The 21,685-nt window shown below is 38.5% G+C and overlaps 1 protein-coding gene across 1 annotated transcript in view; it reads right to left on the bottom strand.

Annotated features, from left to right (window-relative positions):
- LOC121383695 overlaps positions 1–21,685 on the bottom strand; it is a 290,334-nt gene that overhangs the window by 84,293 nt on the left and 184,356 nt on the right. The window contains exons 7-9 of the mRNA XM_041513789.1: positions 21,226–21,358; positions 13,946–14,080; positions 6,894–7,145 (exon numbers count right to left, since the gene is read on the bottom strand). Coding sequence (XP_041369723.1) covers positions 6,894–7,145; positions 13,946–14,080; positions 21,226–21,358 — 520 coding nt within the window. The remainder of the gene's footprint in view (positions 1–6,893; positions 7,146–13,945; positions 14,081–21,225; positions 21,359–21,685) is intronic.

Genomic DNA, 21,685 nt, shown 5'->3' with positions numbered 1-21,685 from the left:
AACGCAAGCTCCAATTATACGGAAATTCAGCATTGGGAACATGGAATACACGTGCAAAGCGTGCAAATGAAGCGCTTTGTGAAAAAGCAAGTTATGGGCACTTAGCAGACCTTTCGCTTTCGCCCTAATTTATGTGCAAATGTAAGCATGTTTTCGCCATTAGAACTAGTCGACAGTGTCAATGACAGTGGATTTTAATTCATTTATGGGTTGCTTAGACCCACTTTCGTCAAAATGGAACAATACCATGCGTGACATTATGGTCTAGCTAATATAATTGACATTCAGAAAATAATGTCGAAAATATCGTCTGACCCTTAAATTATTTTGAGTAGTATATATTACACCTATAAGTGGTTTATCAGTGGCATAAGTGAACTGGAGTTGGATACTTATCTTGTTGTTTCTATAAGTGATATGCAATAAAGTGGATTCGACTGTATATAAAATATTACATAAATTGCAAAAAATAAACAAATCATAAAAATAATTAAGTACACAATATCATGAAATAGATAAATTTAACAAAAGAAAGAAAGAAAAAAATGTTTTATTTAACGACGCACTCAACACATTTTATTTACGGTTATATGGTGTCAAACATATGGTTATGGACCACACAGATAATGAGAGAGGAAACCCGCTGTCACCATTTCATGGGTACTCTTCTTGATTAGCACAAAAGGGATCTTTTATATGCACCATTCCACAGACAAAGTAGTACATACCACGGCCTTTTATATACCAGTCGTGGTGCACTGGCTGGAACGAGAAATAGCCCAATGGGCCCACCGACGGGGATCGATCACAGACCAACTGCACAGCGAGTAAGTGCTGTACCACTGGGCTACGTCCTGCTCCATAAATTTAACAAAGTACCTACACTGAAAAATTACTAATTGTGTGTGTTGGGGGATGGGGGGTGGGGGGGGGGGTTGTAAGCATTAAACTGTAATACATGTATACTTTAGGCTAATAACGGTTCTTGTTTTTTTCTGGGTGAGGAGGAGTTCCCATTCATAAGTACAGGGGTTTCCCTAGAGCGATAAGCCGACACGGCCTGTGCTCCCTTAGCCAGCCAAGTAAGCGCCTTCATGTCTGGTAAGCGCCTTAACTGCAGGACCGTGTCGGCTTAATTTGTAACATGTATACAAAACAATGGAGCTGTGATCCGTAACGTCATTCACCACACATTATCACACTTCCATTTGGTATCTCTGCAATTCTTTAGATGTTTACTTTGAGGCCCATTGATCGCACCGTTTTAATTGTCGGCGGGCTTGTGCTGGTCACGTGGTACAGGTGATCGGCTACTACTAATCCGCCAGATAACTGCTTGTTGTAATACGGCACTGAACTGAACTGGACTTTGCATGCATGAAGTCGCATCTTCAGGGAACTGAAGCTGCAATCAGATGCAAGTTGGATGCTGGTCCAGGCAAACTGCTAAAGTCTATACGAGAAAAGATGGATGAACTCATTCCCACTCAAGATAAGTTGTCTGCTGTAACTGACAAACAGGAAGAACTGTTCACAAAACAGGTGGGTACAGTAGATTTTTGAAGATACCTATCTTATCCTTCTGAACTTGCAATCTGTCAGTAATATTATTATTAACAGGAACAGAAAATTTGTTATTTGTAATTCCTTTTATCCTTTCTGTTTCAGATCTTCTATCCATTACTGACAGCCATTTTGGAGCAACTCGAACAAAGATTTCCTGACTCAGACTTTCTAGAACATTTCAAGGTATTTGATATATCATTCTGGCCAGAAGATTGTGGCAGCACCATTGAATACCATGGGCAGAAAGATATCGAGGTATTTATTTTCATTTGTTATAAATTTGAAATTAAACTGTTACATTAATTATTTTATTCAGGGAGTTTTAACTTGATTTATGAGACTTGCATTTAGTTACAATGAAAACATTATTTTGATTTATTTATGTTACAGGCATTGGCATCTCATTTGCCATTTACAAACAAAGAGGATGCTGTTGAAGAATGGAAAGTCTTCAAACCAGTGGCTGTTCTAGCCACCAATGAGAGATCACATATAGCCTGATGCTGAAACTACTAGATTCTTCTCTTGCCAAGGGGTATCCCAACCTGAACAAAATAGCTTCAGTGGGAGTAATTATTCCTGTTTCCACAGCAGACTGTGAACGTGGTTTCAGCACCCTGAACAGAGTAAAGACAGACTTGAGAGGGTCATTACTAGAAAAGAATCTCAACAACATTCTGGCAGTAACAATGGAACGGAAAGAAGCAAAGGACTTTGATTTTCATAAAGCTTGTGAGACCTGGGGCTCAATGAAAAACCGGAAAATTGATGTTCTAAAGTGACAGTGGACTAATCAAATGATTTTGAAGGATGTATTACTTTGTGTTAATTATGTTTATCATGAGAAGGTGTAAAAGAAAAACAGACATGTACATATATACAGAGAGAGAGAGAGAGAGAGAGAGAGATATGTATATAAACATAATGATTGAAAGATGAATGTTGAGAGAAAGTGAAGATATTCACACATATATACTCATGTACATACACACATAGATGGAGAGAAAGATTATATATTTCATGAGAGGGTGTAAAAGAGAGTCATGGAGAGAGAGAGAGAGAGAGAGAGAGAGAGAGAGAGCCTTTTAAGGTGCGCGGGTGCGATCATGCTCGTACAGCGCACTTAATTTCAGTCTGGCGATTGTGAAAAATAACGCACGTTACACTTAACAAACAGCGCACGTAAATTAATTTTGTATATTGATTACCACTAATTTACCTTATGTAGCTGAGAGAAAGATCCGTTTTATAATACCAGAATTTTTTTTAACAGAATGTTAGCATCCATACAAGATTTTAATATGACTGGTACTTATCTTTGCTATACAAATTGGAAAACACAGGTTTCCATCTTCGATGACATATCAATCCGATCAAAACTTCTTTGCCTATTTAATTTATTATTAATTAGAAACAGTCCACTTTTGTCTGATAAGGATAACTCATTTATACTGTTCATATACATGTAGTTATGACAAAAAGAGAAAAGGGATTGAATTAAATAGTGGCTTCTGTAGCCTACATAAATGAATTCGTTATGGAAATCAGCGAAGTCGGTAAAATTGTCTCGATTTGTTCATAACTGTTAGCCTACAAAGATTACGTGAGGTCCGGAAAATGGCAATCGTGTAATCTTATACTCTTTTTTTTTTTTTTTTTTTTAATGAAATTTAGATGGCATAATAAAAAGAAGGAAAAGAAATGATAATAGGTATGTAGGAATAAACCTAGGTACTTTTTTATGTCTATTATTTTTTCTCTTTTTATCTCTTTAAAAAAAAAAATCAAATAAAACTTCATTTAAATATTTGTATTTCAGCCAGAGGTTAATGAATATGCATATGTTATTTAGATATGTATATTATAGTAACAGTAATCAATGGTCATTTTATTTAATTTTTGTTTCATTTGTTAAAGATTTTGATGAGGGCATATTGACCAATCAGAAAAGATGGAATTCTGCAACACGCTGATCAACTGACAACTAACACATTGATGATGGTATACTTATGGGTTTTTTTTTTGGCATTTTTTTTTTTTCAGAGTTTTTATATTTTGTTATAAACAATATTGGGGCCGTTCTAGATAAAAGACGTAATGCCGTGAGAGCCGTTCGTAACTTGTAGCGGTAGGTCAAATGACGTGTTACAAAATGTTGCATAATTGTTGAATTAAAAAATGCCACTTGAATATCAATGTCCCATAACACTAGGTATGTAGGCCTATACGAGTTATTTAAAAAAAATATTTTAACAATATGTCAGTAGTGCATAATAATAGAAATCGTCAGAACCAGACAATCCTAATCACATTCATTGTTAATAATGAAATTCAAGACAAGTTGATTCCTATATCAGTGTTCGAGATTAACAGTATCCCGATATCCCGGGGATACCAGAATTTAATTTTGGATACCAGACTTCAAGAACCCAGTATCCCACCGGGATACCATATAATACTAAATTCTCAGGTGGGATACCAGATTTTGAAATGTTAGTATCCAACTGGGATACTGCCCAAAATTTTTAATCTCAAACACTGTATATATGTTTAGTTGTGCGTTCATCAAACCATCTAACACTCAAAAGGTATATATATTATTGTGTGCATCAAATTATCTGAATAGTACATATTGTAATTTAAAATCAAATGGTCTGCATCAGTGTATACATGTCATAATTATATTTCTATAGTACTACTCCTGAAACTTTAATAAACTCCATTCCTGAAAGGGAAAAGAAGTCAGACTACACTAATGAACCAAACAACATAAAATTAGAAGAAAACATTATTGGTTTATTTGTTAATTTTTGCAACATATGTCTCAGCATTTACATGTACCAATTACTTCATACATTAATAAATGCTTGGTTTTCACTCGCCTTAGCAGTTTGATGAGTGCAATTTTTCACTCGCCTAAGCGTTTTAACGTGTGCGATTTTTCACTCGCCTTTGTTTTTCAAAAGGCAAGGACTGTTAAACATGATCTCAGTGCAAAATGTACATTAAAAAGTTAATTATTTTAATTTACTGTTTTTTGTGTTGTTGTTTTTTGTGTTTTTTGGTTGTTGTTGTTGTTTTGTGGGTTTTTTATTATCAACAGTTAAAATCAGGCAAGTGAATTTTTCACCATGGCCAGTGAATTTTCAAATCCACTGGCACCATGGCAAGTGAATTTAAAAAAAAATCTAGAACCCCTGATAATTGTTGGACTGTTTAAATAAATGTAACTTTTACACTTTCAATAGAACATTAGAATATATATATATTTTTTTCATATTCAGAATGAGAGAGCATCTTGAATTAAACATTTTAATAATAAAAAAAGTAACTTCCAGTTTACATTTGAACAGAATCTGACATCACATGTATGGCCACTGACAAAGACTGTGGTATGTGCTTTCCTGTTTGTGGTAACGTGCATATAAAAGACCACATGCTGCATTAGAAAAACTGTAGCAGGTTTCTCTGATGTTCTCAAATGTTTGACATCCAATAGCCAATGATTAATTAATCATTAATTAAGCGAGAAGAAACCTGCTACAATTTTCCATTAGTAGCAAGGGATCTTTTATATGCACCATCCCATAGACAGGATGGCACATACCACAGCCTTTGATATACCAGTCATGGTGCACTAAGAAATAGCCCTAAGGGCCCATCGACAGGGATCGATCATGGGTCAACTGTGCATCAATCGAGCATTTTACCCCTATAGCTTGAAAGGAGTTGCATGCAGTTCTATGATGTACATGTAGTATACATGTACAAACTAATACATGTAGACAAATGCATGTTGTTGTTTTTTTCATTATTTCCCTCCCAGTCCAACACCCTTTATCTTTTCGTAATAGTTTATATTTTGTAGTCCCGAAAATTGGTACACATATTCTTCAGATTCAAATATATATCATGTATTTTATTTTTTGATTTCTTCGTAATTAAAATTAAAGGTCAACATTGAATATTTCAAAGTCTGTTTTATCCTTGAGATTTGATTGATACCAGGTAAAAGTAAACTTGAAAATTTAACTGAAAATTTAACTGAAAATTAGTTTGTTTTCTCTTGAAGTTTTGATTCCCCATACCTGAAACTTGGTAGGCTATGATTCTCTAGGGTAGTCTTTTAAAACTAACAGAAAGAACTAAATGTTTACATTAATAATAAACAATAGCTAATTATGTAGCAGATCTATCCAGACTACATATGTGCATATACATTTGTTTTAATTTTTTTTTTTAGAATACCATCTGAATGTTCTATGACATATATATCAAGATGACACTGAACAGGACATAACTGAGGAAAATGGATGTGAGAGAATCCAATCTAACAGTTGAAAATAAATATATATATTATTTATAAAATATTTGTGTGCATATACTGTTCAGATATATTAGTGGGTCAGAATGAAACATCAGTTTGTTTGTTAAGCCTATTGTGCTTCAATTTTTATGTTTTGCGGACAGCTAGTTTACAGATAAAAAGGTGTGGAAGCGGTGGCATTAATACAGCAATTACCCCAGAATATTGAAATTTGGCCTCCAAGGACAGATATTGCTACCTAATTTCATTTGTTTTTTTACCCCAAAAAAATGTCTTTAATGCTTGCTAAAGTTAACAATATTATAAAAGAACAAAATACAGGGGCGTAGCCAGAAATGTTCTTAGCATTACGCACGCCAAAAGCGTGCCCGAGCGGGGATATTCGGGGGCCTCCCCCTGGGAAAAGTTTGTAACTCAGGACGCCTGTAGATGCAATCTGAGCCTATTCGGAGGTTTTTTGTTTTTGTTTTTTTTTGTAATCTTTTTTTTCTAGTCAAATTTAAGAGGATATTTTATAGAACAATTACAGACAGCCTCGACCTATTCCCAGATTTTGTTTTTGCATTACACACATGCATACCGTGAGTAATGGGTGCTATGAAACCCGAAATAATAAGTAGACCCGGTATGATATAGTGCCAGTAGTGGGTTTCGTTCCGACTCGCCCAGCAGCTTTTTTGCCTCTTTCGGGCGAGTGGGCGAGTGAATTTCTGCAGGCCGGAATATTCATCATTTTGTTTCAGGGACATCTACTTACATTTAGGAATTTTACTGAATAGTAAAAAAACTAAAAGAAAATTAGGAAAACTGAAAGTACAGAGTGTGGAATTTTTTCATGATTGAGTTTTTCAGTTTTTCTCCTACAAATGAAACTGAATGGATTCAACAGTTAACCATTAAACATGGCAAAATGCATACCATATAAGCAAACCATGTAAGCTTGTCATCCATATTTACAATTGAATCTACAAATACTAGTGTAATTAGAATAAATACTTACCTAGAAACCATTTAGTGCAGGTAGTATGGCTCATAAGATCCGAGTACATCAATCTATGCTCAAAAATCGTATGAATGGATGGCAGATATCCCCCATACTCTCTGCAAGTCTCAACTGCTGCACTGAAAGGCTTTTTCCCGCCTTCAAAATCATAATATATAGGTGACATCGCAAGAAATCCTAACATATTGCTTTTAAATACAGGATAATCAAGAGCCAATCGCTTAGGACCCCTAAACTGAGGACGAGCATCTGTAAAAGAGATAGCATACTACATTATATACATTTATTATCCACATGGTTCATAACAGAGTTAATAAAAACCTTACGAAACACACCTGCAATAACATGACTTAATTTCCCAACCGCTGCAAGTAAGAAAATGTCTACGATAAATAATTTGCCGTGGGAAAAATAGTCTCCATGGCATTTTCCACGCAGTTTTGTTTGAAACTCTGGATTGTAAGTAAATTTGAATGATTAGTTTGTTATTTGTGTTGTTTGCCAATATGCTGTAAGATTTATTCATACCAGTCGCGGTATTCGTTGATTAAAAGTGACATAACAGTTAATATGCGAATGACACGTGCACGTTCAAGAAAAATGGAGTTGCAAGGGGATGACAATTTATCATATACAGCGCAGTCAGTCCACAGTGACGTGCCATTTAAATCATTATCGTTTAATTATATTACATCAAAGTGTCAGAATATATTTAATGCGATATAGAATCAAACTCATTTTCTTTAATATAACGGTATAATTTCTGTTGGGAAATATGTCACAAAGACCAAATGTCCCACCCACTTTCAAGTCCAAGTAAATCAGTAAAGTTTGTTGCTGGTTTTTTTGGATTTGGCCATTTTGCACCAGAAAAGGGTAGCATATTTTGCCAATACATGTATAAATGACTGAGAATTTTTTTATTAAACTATCAGAATGATCTCTCTCTATATATAATATTTTATGTATTTCTACAAATTTCTCATCATCAGGTTGACTTGTAGGAGTTGATCTTAAATTTTTTACTGAAAATAAAGCACCATAGCAGCAGTTCAACGATGTATAACCTGTCACCCCTGCAATCCAGTGGGCCCTGCAATGCATGTGCTATGAACAGTCAACCAAGTTCAATGACGTACATGTAGTTGATACTCGATTAATGCAGGTAATTCACTGGTATTTACGAACATGCCCAACGACGCTGACATTCAGATACTTAGTAATAACGGTGCAGTTACTGTTTTAATATTGACTTTTAGTCTGTTTTCAGTTCATAAAGTATATTTTATTCTTAAAAGGAAAACATACATCTTGAAAAAAAATCCAATATAGTCCACGGCAAAGGAAATGCTGCAGAGAATGAAAAACTCCTCGGCAATCTCCACAGCATTGCTGACTGCCGCGGGCAATTGCAGGGATTCATTTCCTTACCCAGGCTTAGCTCTGTGTATGTGAAAGAGCATTTTATATTCCATTAATAAATTAATGGTCATTATATAATTGTGACTTTATTTTGTTTGGTCATTGGTTTAGGGGACAGTATCACTGTGTTGGATTTTGAGTTTTACGAATATGCCCAACGACGGTAGGTATTCATTGCTTCTAATGAAGTGTTAAAAAGTACAATGGCACGAAATAATAATAAAATAATAATAACAACATCATTTTCATCCAAAGAATAATATTTTGAAACTTATTTACATCGACATCATTTAAATATAAAGGAAGACGCAGAATACCACCAAAAATACGATACATGAAGTAGCTGAGTGACAGCATATTGGAGGTTTGTCACTGTGCTAAATCCTGGTAGCCCACAACATCGTACACACGCGTATATCGTCCAGTAGCTGAGTGACAGCATATTGGAGGTTTGTCGTCGTGCTAAATCCTGGTAGCCCACGACATTGTACATACGCGTATATCGTCCAGTAGCTGAGTGACATATTGGAGGTTTGTCATCGTGCTAAATCCTGGTAGCCCATGACATTGTACATACGTGTATATCGTCCAGTAGCTGAGTGACATATTGGAGGTTTGTCATCGTGCTAAATCCTGGTAGCCCATGACATCGTACATACGTGTATATCGTCCAGTAGCTAAGTGACAGCTTGTTGGAGGTTTGTCATCGTGCTAAATCCTGGTAGCCCATGACATCGTACATATGCGTATATCGTCCAGTAGCTGAGTGACATATTGGAGGTTTGTCATCGTGCTAAATCCTGGTAGCCCACGACATCGTACATACGTGTATATCGTCCAGTAGCTGAGTGACAGCATATTGGAGGTTTGTCATCGTGCTAAATCCTGGTAGCCCACGACATCGTACACACGCGTATATCGTCCAGTAGCTGAGTGACAGCATATTGGAGGTTTGTCCTCGTGCTAAATCCTGGTAGCCCATGACATTGTACATACATGTACGTGTATATCGTCCAGTAGCTGAGTGACATATTGGAGGTTTGTCATCGTGCTAAATCCTGGTAGCCCATGACATCGTACATACGCGTATATCGTCCAGTAGCTGAGTGACAGCATATTGGAGGTTTGTCATCGTGCTAAATCCTGGTAGCCCACGACATCGTACACACACGTATATCATCCGGTAGCTGAGTGACAGCCTATTGGAGGTTTGTCCTCGTGCTAAATCCTGGTAGCCCACGACATCGTACACACACGTATATCGTCCAGTAGCTGAGTGACAGCATATTGGAGGTTTGTCCTCGTGCTAAATCCTGGTAGCCCATGACATTGTACATACATGTACGTGTATATCGTCCAGTAGCTGAGTGACATATTGGAGGTTTGTCATCGTGCTAAATCCTGGTAGCCCATGACATCGTACATACACGTATATCATCCGGTAGCTGAGTGACAGCCTATTGGAGGTTTGTCATCGTGCTAATCCTGGTAGCCCATGATATCGTACATACGTGTATATCGTCCAGTAGCTGAGTGACATATTGGAGGTTTGTCATCGTGCTAAATCCTGGTAGCCCATGACATCGTACATACACGTATATCATCCGGTAGCTGAGTGACAGCCTATTGGAGGTTTGTCATCGTGCTAATCCTGGTAGCCCATGATATCGTACATACGTGTATATCGTCCAGTAGCTGAGTGACATATTGGAGGTTTGTCATCGTGCTAAATCCTGGTAGCCCATGACATCGTACATACACGTATATCATCCGGTAGCTGAGTGACAGCCTATTGGAGGTTTGTCATCGTGCTAAATCCTGGTAGCCCATGACATCGTACATATGTGTATATCGTCCAGTAGCTGAGTGACATATTGGAGGTTTGTCATCGTGCTAAATCCTGGTAGCCCATGACATCGTACATACACGTATATCATCCGGTAGCTGAGTGACAGCCTATTGGAGGTTTGTCATCGTGCTAATCCTGGTAGCCCATGATATCGTACATACGTGTATATCGTCCAGTAGCTGAGTGACATATTGGAGGTTTGTCATCGTGCTAAATCCTGGTAGCCCATGACATCGTACATACACGTATATCATCCGGTAGCTGAGTGACAGCCTATTGGAGGTTTGTCATCGTGCTAATCCTGGTAGCCCATGATATCGTACATACGTGTATATCGTCCAGTAGCTGAGTGACATATTGGAGGTTTGTCATCGTGCTAAATCCTGGTAGCCCATGACATCGTACATACACGTATATCATCCGGTAGCTGAGTGACAGCCTATTGGAGGTTTGTCATCGTGCTAAATCCTGGTAGCCCATGACATCGTACATATGTGTATATCGTCCAGTAGCTGAGTGACATATTGGAGGTTTGTCATCGTGCTAAATCCTGGTAGCCCACGACATCGTACATACGCGTATATCGTCCAGTAGCTGAGTGACAGCTTGTTGGAGGTTTGTCATCATGCTAAATACTGGTAGCCCACGATATCGTACATACGCATATATCGTCCAGTAGCTGAGTGACAGCATATTGGAGGTTTGTCCTCGTGCTAAATCCTGGTAGCCCATGACATCGTACATACGCGTATATAGTCCAGTAGCTGAGTGACAGCCTATTGGAGGTTTGTCATCGTGCTAAATCCTGGTAGCCCATGACATCGTACATACGCGTATATCGTCCAGTAGCTGAGTGACAGCATATTGGAGGTTTGTCATCGTGCTAAATCCTGGTAGCCCATGACATCGTATATACGCATATATCGTCCAGTAGCTGAGTGACAGCCTATTGGAGGTTTGTCATCGTGCTAAATCCTGGTAGCCCATGACATCGTACATACATGTATATCATCCAATTTATCACGAAAATTAACAAATAAAAAAAACCCCATTATATGCCAGTTCTATTAGAATGATCACTGATGACATCAATGCTGAAAATATTGTCATTATGTCCTCTCTTTCTAAGTATGTTTTAAACATTTTGACACAATCCCTGTTATTCATAAAACAATTATCATAATAATAACATGGATAATACAGAAATTATTACACTCGCGGGTGAGTCGTATTACGATTCATGTATTACCCTTGACCTCACTCAGGCAATTTCTGACACGTTTCGTAAAATCACTACAAAACAAGCAAACTCGTATAATAATCGGTCTATATATAATATCAGGTAATTACTACATGTACATTTTGATATCATGATTAGTATGCGATATTTAGGTAACAGTATAACAGGTGCGGTTCAGCGATTCTATTACACTGTTATCAAACTGAGCCAAATTAATAACCACAATATCAAACCGTACTAACCCGATATATATATTTTTTTAATCATGCCTTTCAAGCTGTATTTGTTTACCTCATTTCGGTGAATATACACAATTTTAAGTGTGAAATGAGGAAGATATACATCATTGGCTGCTGTACTGACTATGTGACGTCAGACACTCTTCTAGTGTAATCATTATTTGCCTGAAGCTACCAGTTTAAATTGTTTTTAAATGCTTCATTAAAACTGCTGGCTCATTCCAAATTTGGGTGGAGAGAGGAGAATTGAACCATAAGAGATAATCTAATTTTAAGGGTAGTATAAAAGTTTTTTTATGCAGTTCAACAATTATTGCCGTCAATGGATGTCTGCAAAATTAGCAAACAAAAAATGAGGAAATAACCGTCTTGTGCAGAACTCATTTCCTTCAAACCTGATAACACACCGTCATGTGCAGAACTCATTTCCTTCGGACCTGATAACACACCGCCTTGTGCAGAAGTAATTACCTTTGAACCTGATAACACACCGTCTTGTGCAGAACTCATTTCTTTCGAACCTGATAACACACTGTCTTGTGCAGAACTCATTTCCTTCGAACCTGATAACACACCGTCTTGTGTAGAAGTAATTTCACCATTTGGCACTCCTGGACTTCGATCATTGCTGTATTATGTTGTCTCCTGTCTATCAATGCAGTTGCCGTGTGGCACTTCAGCACTTCAGTCATTGCTGTATTATGTAGTCTCCTGTCTATCAATGCAGTTGCCGTATGGCACTTCAGCACTTCAGTCATTGCTGTATTATGTAGTCTCCTGTCTATCAATGCAGTTGCCGTGTGGCACTCCACCTCTTAATTCAGTCATTGCTGTGTTATGTAGTCTTGTGTCTATCAATGCAGTTGCCGTGTGGCACTCCAGCACTGGAGTCATTGCTGTATTATGTAGTCTCCTGTCTATCAATGCAGTTGCCGTGTGGCACTCCACCACTTAATTCAGTCATTGCTGTGTTATGTAGTCTTGTGTCTATCAATGCAGTTGCCGTGTGGCACTCCAGCACTTCAGTCATTGCTGTATTATGTAGTCGCCTGTCTATCAATGCAGTTGCCGTGTGGCACTCCAGCACTTCAGTCATTGCTGTGTTATGTAGTCTTGTGTCTATCAATGTAGTTGCCGTCTGGCACTCCAGCACTTCGGTCATTGCTGTGTTATGTAGTCTCCTGTCTATCAATGCAATTGCCGTCTGGCACTCCAGCACTTCGGTCATTGCTGTGTTATGTAGTCTCATGTCTATCAATGCAGTTGCCGTCTGGCACTCCAGCACTTCGGTCATTGCTGTGTTATGTAGTCTCCTGTCTATCAATGCAGTTGCCGTGTGGCACTCCAGCACTTCGGTCATTGCTGTGTTATGTAGTCTCCTGTCTATCAATGCAGTTGCTGTCTGGCACTCCAGCACTTCGGTCATTGCTGTGTTATGTAGTCTCCTGTCTATCAATGCAGTTGCCGTGTGCGACTCCAGCACTTCAGTCATTGTTGAGTTATGTAGTCTCGTGTGGAGACATTTTACAAGTCAGAGGTGTTATTAGACATAGATTATTTAGTTTTATCTTTGGCAACACTGAATATCAATACATGACAATGGTATCGGGAATTTGTTTTTATGGTTAAAAAATAAGGAAGTTTCCGGGCAGGAAAATGGGAGATTGATCAAATACTGGGAGTCTCCCAGGGAATCTGTGAAGGTTGACAAGTCAACCTATAATCTATATGATTTAGAATTTAATAGAATATAATTTTAAAAACATAATATTCACGTATTCCACAGATCAATTTATTTTAATATTGCCTGCAACATGTATATATAAACTATTGCATGAACAGGTTGACATACAAACTTTATAAAAAGGTTTTGGGAATTGTTATATATTTTGGAGATTTATATATAAAATTATTCTCAAACTTGTTCAAACCTTGCATGTGCCACTTAACCAAGTGATACCGGTATAATTTATTTACTCCCTTCGATCTGCAATTTGAACTGCAGTTGGATACGTTTCAAAAGTGGGTGGTCTTGGTTTGGATAAATTTCAGTTTGGGAACGTTTCAACAAACTCCCTTTCTTTCTTGTCTAAAATTAAGCACCATGTGATTGGTCAGTGATGATATCATGTAAGGGACATAATCACTGTTTCACATTTATTTCCTATAGAAGGCGCTTTATGTGGGTAAGTATATCCGAATGGTACCTTGGCTTCCATGGGTGCATGAGGGGATGCATGACTTGACATGGAATGATGCTAATGGTATTTGACATTAAATTATTAAACGTGTACATTACCTTTGACACAATGCCTTCCATCAGAATGTATGTGGTAATTTCTCCTACATATACAGTAGGATCCTTGTTGAGTTGGGATACATTCATGGTCACAATTTCGACTTCTCTTTTGACAATGATCACCTATCTTTCTCACTAATAAGCAAAGAAAATATTGTTAATATATTTTTTTTTAAACCTGCTGTATGCGTATGCGTTCACTAACTGTACTGCATAAGGCTTAATAACCAACCATACTATGGGAACCTGTGGGTTCATTACCCTTAACTCTGTGGATGTGTTGCATTCTCACACAATTTGGTGATGGTGAGTTAGACACCAGATGCACTAAATAATAAATAATCAGGGTATGACAAATCTTTTGGAAAAGTCACTAGCCACAGGGCTAGTGGGTTTCTGAATTCCACTAGCCCACCAATATAAAGCACTATATAGCCCAAATTTCTGATCAAGTATAACATGTAGGCTGAAAAACGATATATGTTTCCAGGAACCCAACCCCTATAGTATTCAGAAAAAGGGATCACCTTACTTTTTTGTTTTTCACCAAAAGTATACTTGTTGATTTGTTAACATTATGCGATGACCAATGTCAGGATAACATTTATCAAACAAACGTCAATGAAGGGGAAAACATATGAACTAGCAGTGTTGGTGTTTGTTTGTTGTTGGGTGGGTTTTTTTGGGGGGTTGGTTTTTTTTAATAACCCACTAGCCTATTGAACTACGAGTTTGCATTTAAAACTACCTCTGATTTAAAAACTACCAGCACCGGGCATCGGGCAACCAAATTTATCAAAACTAAAACTAGTTTATTTTATTTTATTAAATGTAATTTCGCTTATGAAGATTCATTAACAGCATTATAAGTGTAGATATTATCTTATTTAGAAGTAACTTTGAAACAGTAGTTTGTGTGTAATATTAGCCAGATATTTATAGTATTATTAACCCAAGTATTTTATTATTGTATGATTTTCTTAATCCTAATCCTAAACCTAAATTTAATCCATTTTCTTTCTGGGGGAGGACCACTATACCCCCTGTTGACTGTGGTTGCATTCAATTCCAAAGCGCCATACCCAAAAATTTCTTTCTGGCAGAAACACTGAAAGGCAAAGTACCAAAGACTTCATTGTGTAGCTAGAATATGTTTGATGTTGTCAGGAATCTGTATAGTATTGCAGTCCAGGGGCCTAATTCACAAAGGTCTCTTAGGCTCTTCTAGACAACAAAGCATCCTCTTTACAAGTCTTTTAGCATTGCACTGCGAAATCGCAAAGTTGCGAGAGTTTAGTGAATTAGGCCCCAGGTTTGCTGACTGACGGGCAACCTATATACTGTGACCTGTATTAAATACATTGGTTAGCAGACCTGACGGGCAACCTATATACTGTGGCCTGTATAAAATACATTGGTTAGCGGACCTGACGGGCAACCTATATATTGTGACCTGTATTAAATACATTGGTTAGCGGACCTGAGGGGCAACCTATATACTGTGACCTGTATTAAATACATTGGTTAGCGGACCTGAGGGGCAACCTATATACTGTGGCCTGTATAAAATACATTGGTTAGCGGACCTGACGGGCAACCTATATACTGTGACCTGTATTAAATACATTGGTTAGCGGACCTGAGGGGCAACCTATATACTGTGACCTGTATTAAATACATTGGTTAGCGGACCCGACGGGCAACCTATATACTGTGACCTGTATTAAATACATTGGTTAGCTGAACCGACGGGCTACCTATATACTGTGACCTGTATTAAATACATTGGTTAGCTGACCCGACGGGCAACCTATATAAAGTGACCTGTATTAAATACTTGTTAGCTGACCCAACGGGCAACTTATATACTGTGACCTGTATTAAATATATTGATTAGCTGACCTGACAGGCAACCTATATACTGTGACCTGTATTAAATACATTCGTTAGCTGAAATGACAGGCAACCTATATACTGTGACCTGTATTAAATACACTGGTTAGCTAACCCAACAGGCAACCTATATACTGTGACCTGTATTAAATACATTGGTTAGCGGACCTCACGGGCAACCTATATGCTGTGACCTGTATTAAATACATTGGTTAGCTGACCTGAGGGGCAACCTATATACTGTGACCTGTATTAAATACATTGGTTAGCCGACCTGACGGGCAACCTATATACTGTGACCTGTATTAAATACATTGGTTAGCCGACCTGACGGGCAACCTATATACTGTGACCTATATTAAATACATTGGTTAGCCGACCTGACGGGCAGTCTATATACTGTGACCTGTATTAAATACATTGGTTAGCTAACCCCATGGGCAACCTATATACTGTGACCTGGACTGGAGACAGTGGTTAGCTGACCTGACAGGCAACCTAAATACTGTGACCTGCACTGGAGTAGTTGGCTGAGCTGACGGGCAACCTATATACTGTGACCTGTACTGGAGTGGTTAGCTGACCTGACAGGCAACCTATATACTATGACCTGGACTGAAGACAGTGGTTAGCTGACCTGACGGGCAACCTAAATACTGTGACCTGCACTGGAGTAGTTAGCTGACCTGACGGGCAACCTAAATACTGTGACCTGCACTGGAGTAGTTAGATGACCTGACGGGCAACCTATATACTGTGACCTGCACTGGAGTAGTTAGCTGACCTGATGGGCATATACAGGGTTTCAAAATATTTCCAAAAAATTACTCGCCACAGGGCAAGTGCCTATCAGATATTCACTTGCCCCATATATTTTACCACTTGCCCATACTTCTTAAGGTAACCAATTGTGTTACTCCTATTTAATTTAATACAATGATTAATAATGTAATAATCTTGAAAGTAATTGGTTTGATTGCACAAATAAAGAATTTTGCCTTTATGTTACAACACTTACTTAGGAAGTACTAAATGTAAATGTCTGTCCAGTAGTATCCACTGTCTTCTCTACTTGTTGATTTAAACTTTATGTTTTAAATAGTGTCCATTTGTTGATTTAAAGTTTGTTATTTGTTTGGTTGTGTCCACTTGTTCATCTAAATATAATTATTGTGTCAATGTATGTTGTATGGCTGTAGATGTGGTGAAATCCCTTTCACTTGTGAGCCATTCTTTTATGGCTGGAATTGGTTCCAAAATGTTCAGGGATTTTGACACATGTGTTATTATTCAATTTATTGTAAGCATATTATTTAACACACTCTGCCCTAAAATTCTTCTCTGGGATGTTTTTACCCTGTTCATAGCTAAGAAAAGTCTCTCGCAAACAGCTGTAGCTGGGTCAAAGTAAACATGAGCTCTGTTACTCTACAAACAGCCGTAGCTGGGTCAAAGTAAACGAGCTCTGTTACTCTGCAAACAGCCGTAGCTGGGTCAAAGTAAACGAGCTCGGTTACTCTGCAAACAGCCGTAGCTGGGTCAAAGTAAACATGAGTTCTGTTACTCTGCAAACAGCCGTAGCTGGGTCAAAGTAAACGAGCTCTGATACTCTGCAAACAGCCGTAGCTGGGTCAAAGTAAACGAGCTCTGTTACTCTGCAAACAGCCGTAGCTGGGTCAAAGTAAACGAGCTCTGTTACTCTGCAAACAGCCGTAGCTGGGTCAAAGTAAACGAGCTCTGTTACTCTGCAAACAGCCGTAGCTGGGTCAAAGTAAACGAGCTCTGTTACTCTGCAAATGTTTTTAAATTAGAAAGGAAGGAAGAATTTTTTTATTTAACGACACGCTTAACACATTGTATTTACGGTTATATGGCATCAGACATATGGTTAAGAACCACACAGATATTGAGAGTGGAAACCCGCTGTTGCCACTTCATGGGCTATTCTTTTCGATTAGCAGCAAGGGACTTTTTATATACACCACCCCACATACAGGATAGTACATACCACGGCCTTTGTTACACCAACTGTGGAGGACTGGCTGAAAATGTTTTTAAATAGTGCAGACTTGGTAAACAACAGCAGGAGAGGGGGTGTACATCGATTCAGTGGAGTAGCATGGGTTACCAGAGCCCGGGGCAAGGCAAGTATTGCTCCCCCTAACCAGTGGACCGTTAGCACTCCTCAAGTCCCTTCCACCAGTACAGAATATTGCACCTGGGGCAACCGCTCAGGTGGTCCCGCCCACGCTATGCCACTGCATCGAATGCAGCCTTGTATTTTTAATTTATTGAGCATAATTTATTTGTTAAAAACTATTAACAGAGCATAAAAAAATGAATATATTCATGTATGCATGAGGGCATCGCACCATCACGATTATGGCATAGCTAGGGCTAATGAAATCTAACTTGTCACGATTATGACATAAGGCTAATGAAATCTAATTTCACCGTACCTGTTCATTTTACACGAACGTAGATTTACATTTGCAAAGTACTGAAAAAGATTAAGGATGTTCTGCTACAAGATTTATTATATATAAACTAAAATATCTTGCAACTTTTATAAGAATACAGTTCATAATATGTGTGCTTTGTTCAAATGAACTCGGAAATTATGAACTTGCATTAAATTACGCCCCCGTTCGTTTGCAAAGAACAGATTTCTGAACAACGTTAACGTCTAATTTAATTTGAATATTACAATTTTAAACTGCATCCCACCTCATATACCTGTTTGCAAAGATTAAACATTTTGATTGCACACACAAGGCATGTATACTTTATTTGTATATGAGCTGTAAAGCGTATTGGACACTATTTCCAAGTTTGAAGATCATCAAACCGATTATTTGTACGAATTCAGTCGAATGTTCAGTGGTGGAAATTACCGACCTTAGTCGATAATAGGGGAATAACTCTAAAATTATTATTGAACTTTTTAACACATTGTTTTCCATTTTGGTGTGTCAACGCATTGGCAAGAGTTCCAGCATTTAGGGTTAGAGTTAGTTCTCATTAGAGCTATGTAAATGCTCGGACGATCAGAACTCTTTCCAAAGTCTTACCGAGATTTGTAACAAAACTACAAAGTTTTAGGTGTTAATTAGTCACTTGTCATTGGGCATATGCAGTTAACATAATTACTTTCCCGGCATGAAAATTCCACTTGGCTCGGGCGTCGGGCGATGGGATTTTTGATGCCCTGATATGATATATTGTGACTGGAGAGTGGTTAGCCGACCTGACCGGCATACGATATATTGTGACCTGTACAGTGGTTTGCCGACTCAACAGGCAACTGATGTATTGTGACCTGGATTGGAGATGGTGGTTTGCCAACCCAACAGGCAACCGATGTATTGTGACCTGGAATGAAGACTGTAGTTTGCCAACCCAACAGGCAATCGATGTATTGTGACCTGGACTGGAGACGGTGGTTTGCCAACCCAACAAGCAACCAATGTGTTGTGACCTCGACTGGAGACGGTGGTTTGCCGACCCAATAGGCAACCGTGACCTGGATTGGAGACGGTGGTTTGCCAACCCAACAGGCAAACGATGTATTGTGACTTGGATTAGAGACGGTGGTTTGCCAACCAAACAGGCAACCGATGTGTTGTGACCTGGACTGGAGACGGTGGTTTGCCGACCCAATAGGCAATCGATGTATTGTGACCTGGACTGGAGACGGTGGTTTGCCAACCCAACAAGCAACCGATGTGTTGTGACCTCGACTGGAGACGGTGGTTTGCCGACCCAACAAGCAACCAATGTGTTGTGACCTCAACTGGAGACAGTGGTTTGCCGACCCAACAGGCAATCGATGTGTTGTGACCTCGACTGGAGACGGTGGTTTGCCGACCGTACAGGCAACCGATGTGTTGTGACCTCGACTGGAGACGGTGGTTTCCCAACCCAACAGGCAACCAATGTATTGTGACCTGGACAGGAAGATGTGGTTTGCCGACCTTATGGGCAACCGATGTATTGTGACCTGGATTGAAGAATGGTTAGCTGACCCAACAGGCAACCGATATATAGTGATCTGGACTGGAGACGGTGATTTGCCAACCCAACAGGCAACCGATGTATTGTGACCTGGACTGGAGACGGTGGTTTGCCAACCCAACAGGCAACGGATATATTGTGACCTGGATTGGAGACGGTGGTTTGTCAACCCAACAGGCAACCGATGTATTGTGACCTGGATTGGAGACAGTTGTTTGCCGACCCAACAGGCAACCGATGTATTGTGACCTGGACAGGAAGATGTGGTTTGCCGACCTTATGGGCAACCGATGTATTGTGACCTGGATTGAAGAATGGTTAGCTAACCATATGGGCAACTGATGTATTGTGACTTGGATTGGAGACAGTGGTTAGCCGACCCAACAGGCAAATTAAAGAGTAGGTACAACGTGGGATTTGATATTTCAAGCTTGAGAGAAGACAGAGAATACTCTGGCCTATTTTGTATGTAGACTCGTCGTTACTCTGTTTTAACAGTGTGTACACTGATGTGTACTTTATTTTATGATTAATTTTTTATTTCTTGTTCCATAATTGTTATTTTGAAAAAATCTGTTCACAAAGTGTGTAAATTTATTACTATTATTATTTAGTTTTCTTGTTTTTATTTCTTAAAAATAAAAATGATGATAAATGTAGTGTACGGTTGTAACTGAACAAGACGAATGGGATATGCATTAATTTGTATAACTATGTGACTGGTGTGTGTGTGTCTATGTGTGCGTGCATGTGTGAATGTGTGTGTGACAACACTAGAGCACATTGATTTAACAATAACTGGCCATTGGATGTCAAACATTTGGTCATTTTAACATTTTGTCTTACAGAGGAAACCCGCTATATTTGTCCATTAGTAGCAAGGGATCTTTTACTTTGTATATGCATCATCTCACAGACAGGATAGCACCTAATTAATCATCGGCTATTGGATCAAACATTTGGTAATTCTGACACATATTCATCAGAGGAAACCCGCTATATTTTTTGTAATGCAGCAAGGGATTTTTAATATGCACTTTCCCACAGACAAAAAAGCACATAACATTGATCTTTGACCAGTTATGGTGCAGTGGATGGAATGAGAAAAAAACCCAATCAGTTGAGTGGATCCACCAAGGTGGATCAATTCTGTGACACAGGCACCTCATGCATATATTGACAGTGAAATATGTCTCATTAACAACATCACTATACTTTAACATAAAACCAGGAGATTTTATTTTTTATCTTTTGACTAAAGTGCCAAAATGTAGTTGGTGAATATATATTGAAATTGCTAAAACAGCATACTTTATGATTTCACCAATGTTTTGGCAAACAAAAACAGGAAGCCAGGCTCAGATACTACTAACCTGTCAATTTTCCAACTAGGTCCCACTTATAACCTTCACAATCAGCAGAATCATCAAGTTGCACTCCAATCCTTCTGGCTATAATGGATGGTTTAACAAACTGAAGTTCTTCACTGTCTGCCGAGAACGTGTACTTCAATGAAATGAAATTAAATCTTTTTTATTTAACAATGCACTCAACACATTTTAGGGTGGGATATAGCCCAGTAATAAAGCACTCGTTTGATGCGCAGTCAGTCTTGGATCAATCCCCGTCGGTGGACCCATTGGGCTATTTCTCACTCCAGCCAGTGCACTACGACTGCTATACCAAAGGCTGTGGTATGTGCTATCCTGTCTGTGGGATGATGTAAATAATAGATCCATTGCTACTAATGGAAAAAGGTTTCCTCTCTAAGACTATGTTAAAAATTATCAAATGTTTGACATCCAATAGCCAATAATTAAATAATCAATATGC

The sequence above is a fragment of the Gigantopelta aegis genome, chromosome 10, assembly GCF_016097555.1.
Source record: "Gigantopelta aegis isolate Gae_Host chromosome 10, Gae_host_genome, whole genome shotgun sequence".
In the NCBI taxonomy this organism is placed as follows: domain Eukaryota; kingdom Metazoa; phylum Mollusca; class Gastropoda; order Neomphalida; family Peltospiridae; genus Gigantopelta; species Gigantopelta aegis.
Note: the sequence above shows the minus strand (reverse complement) of the source record. Positions and strands in the feature narration are given on the sequence as shown.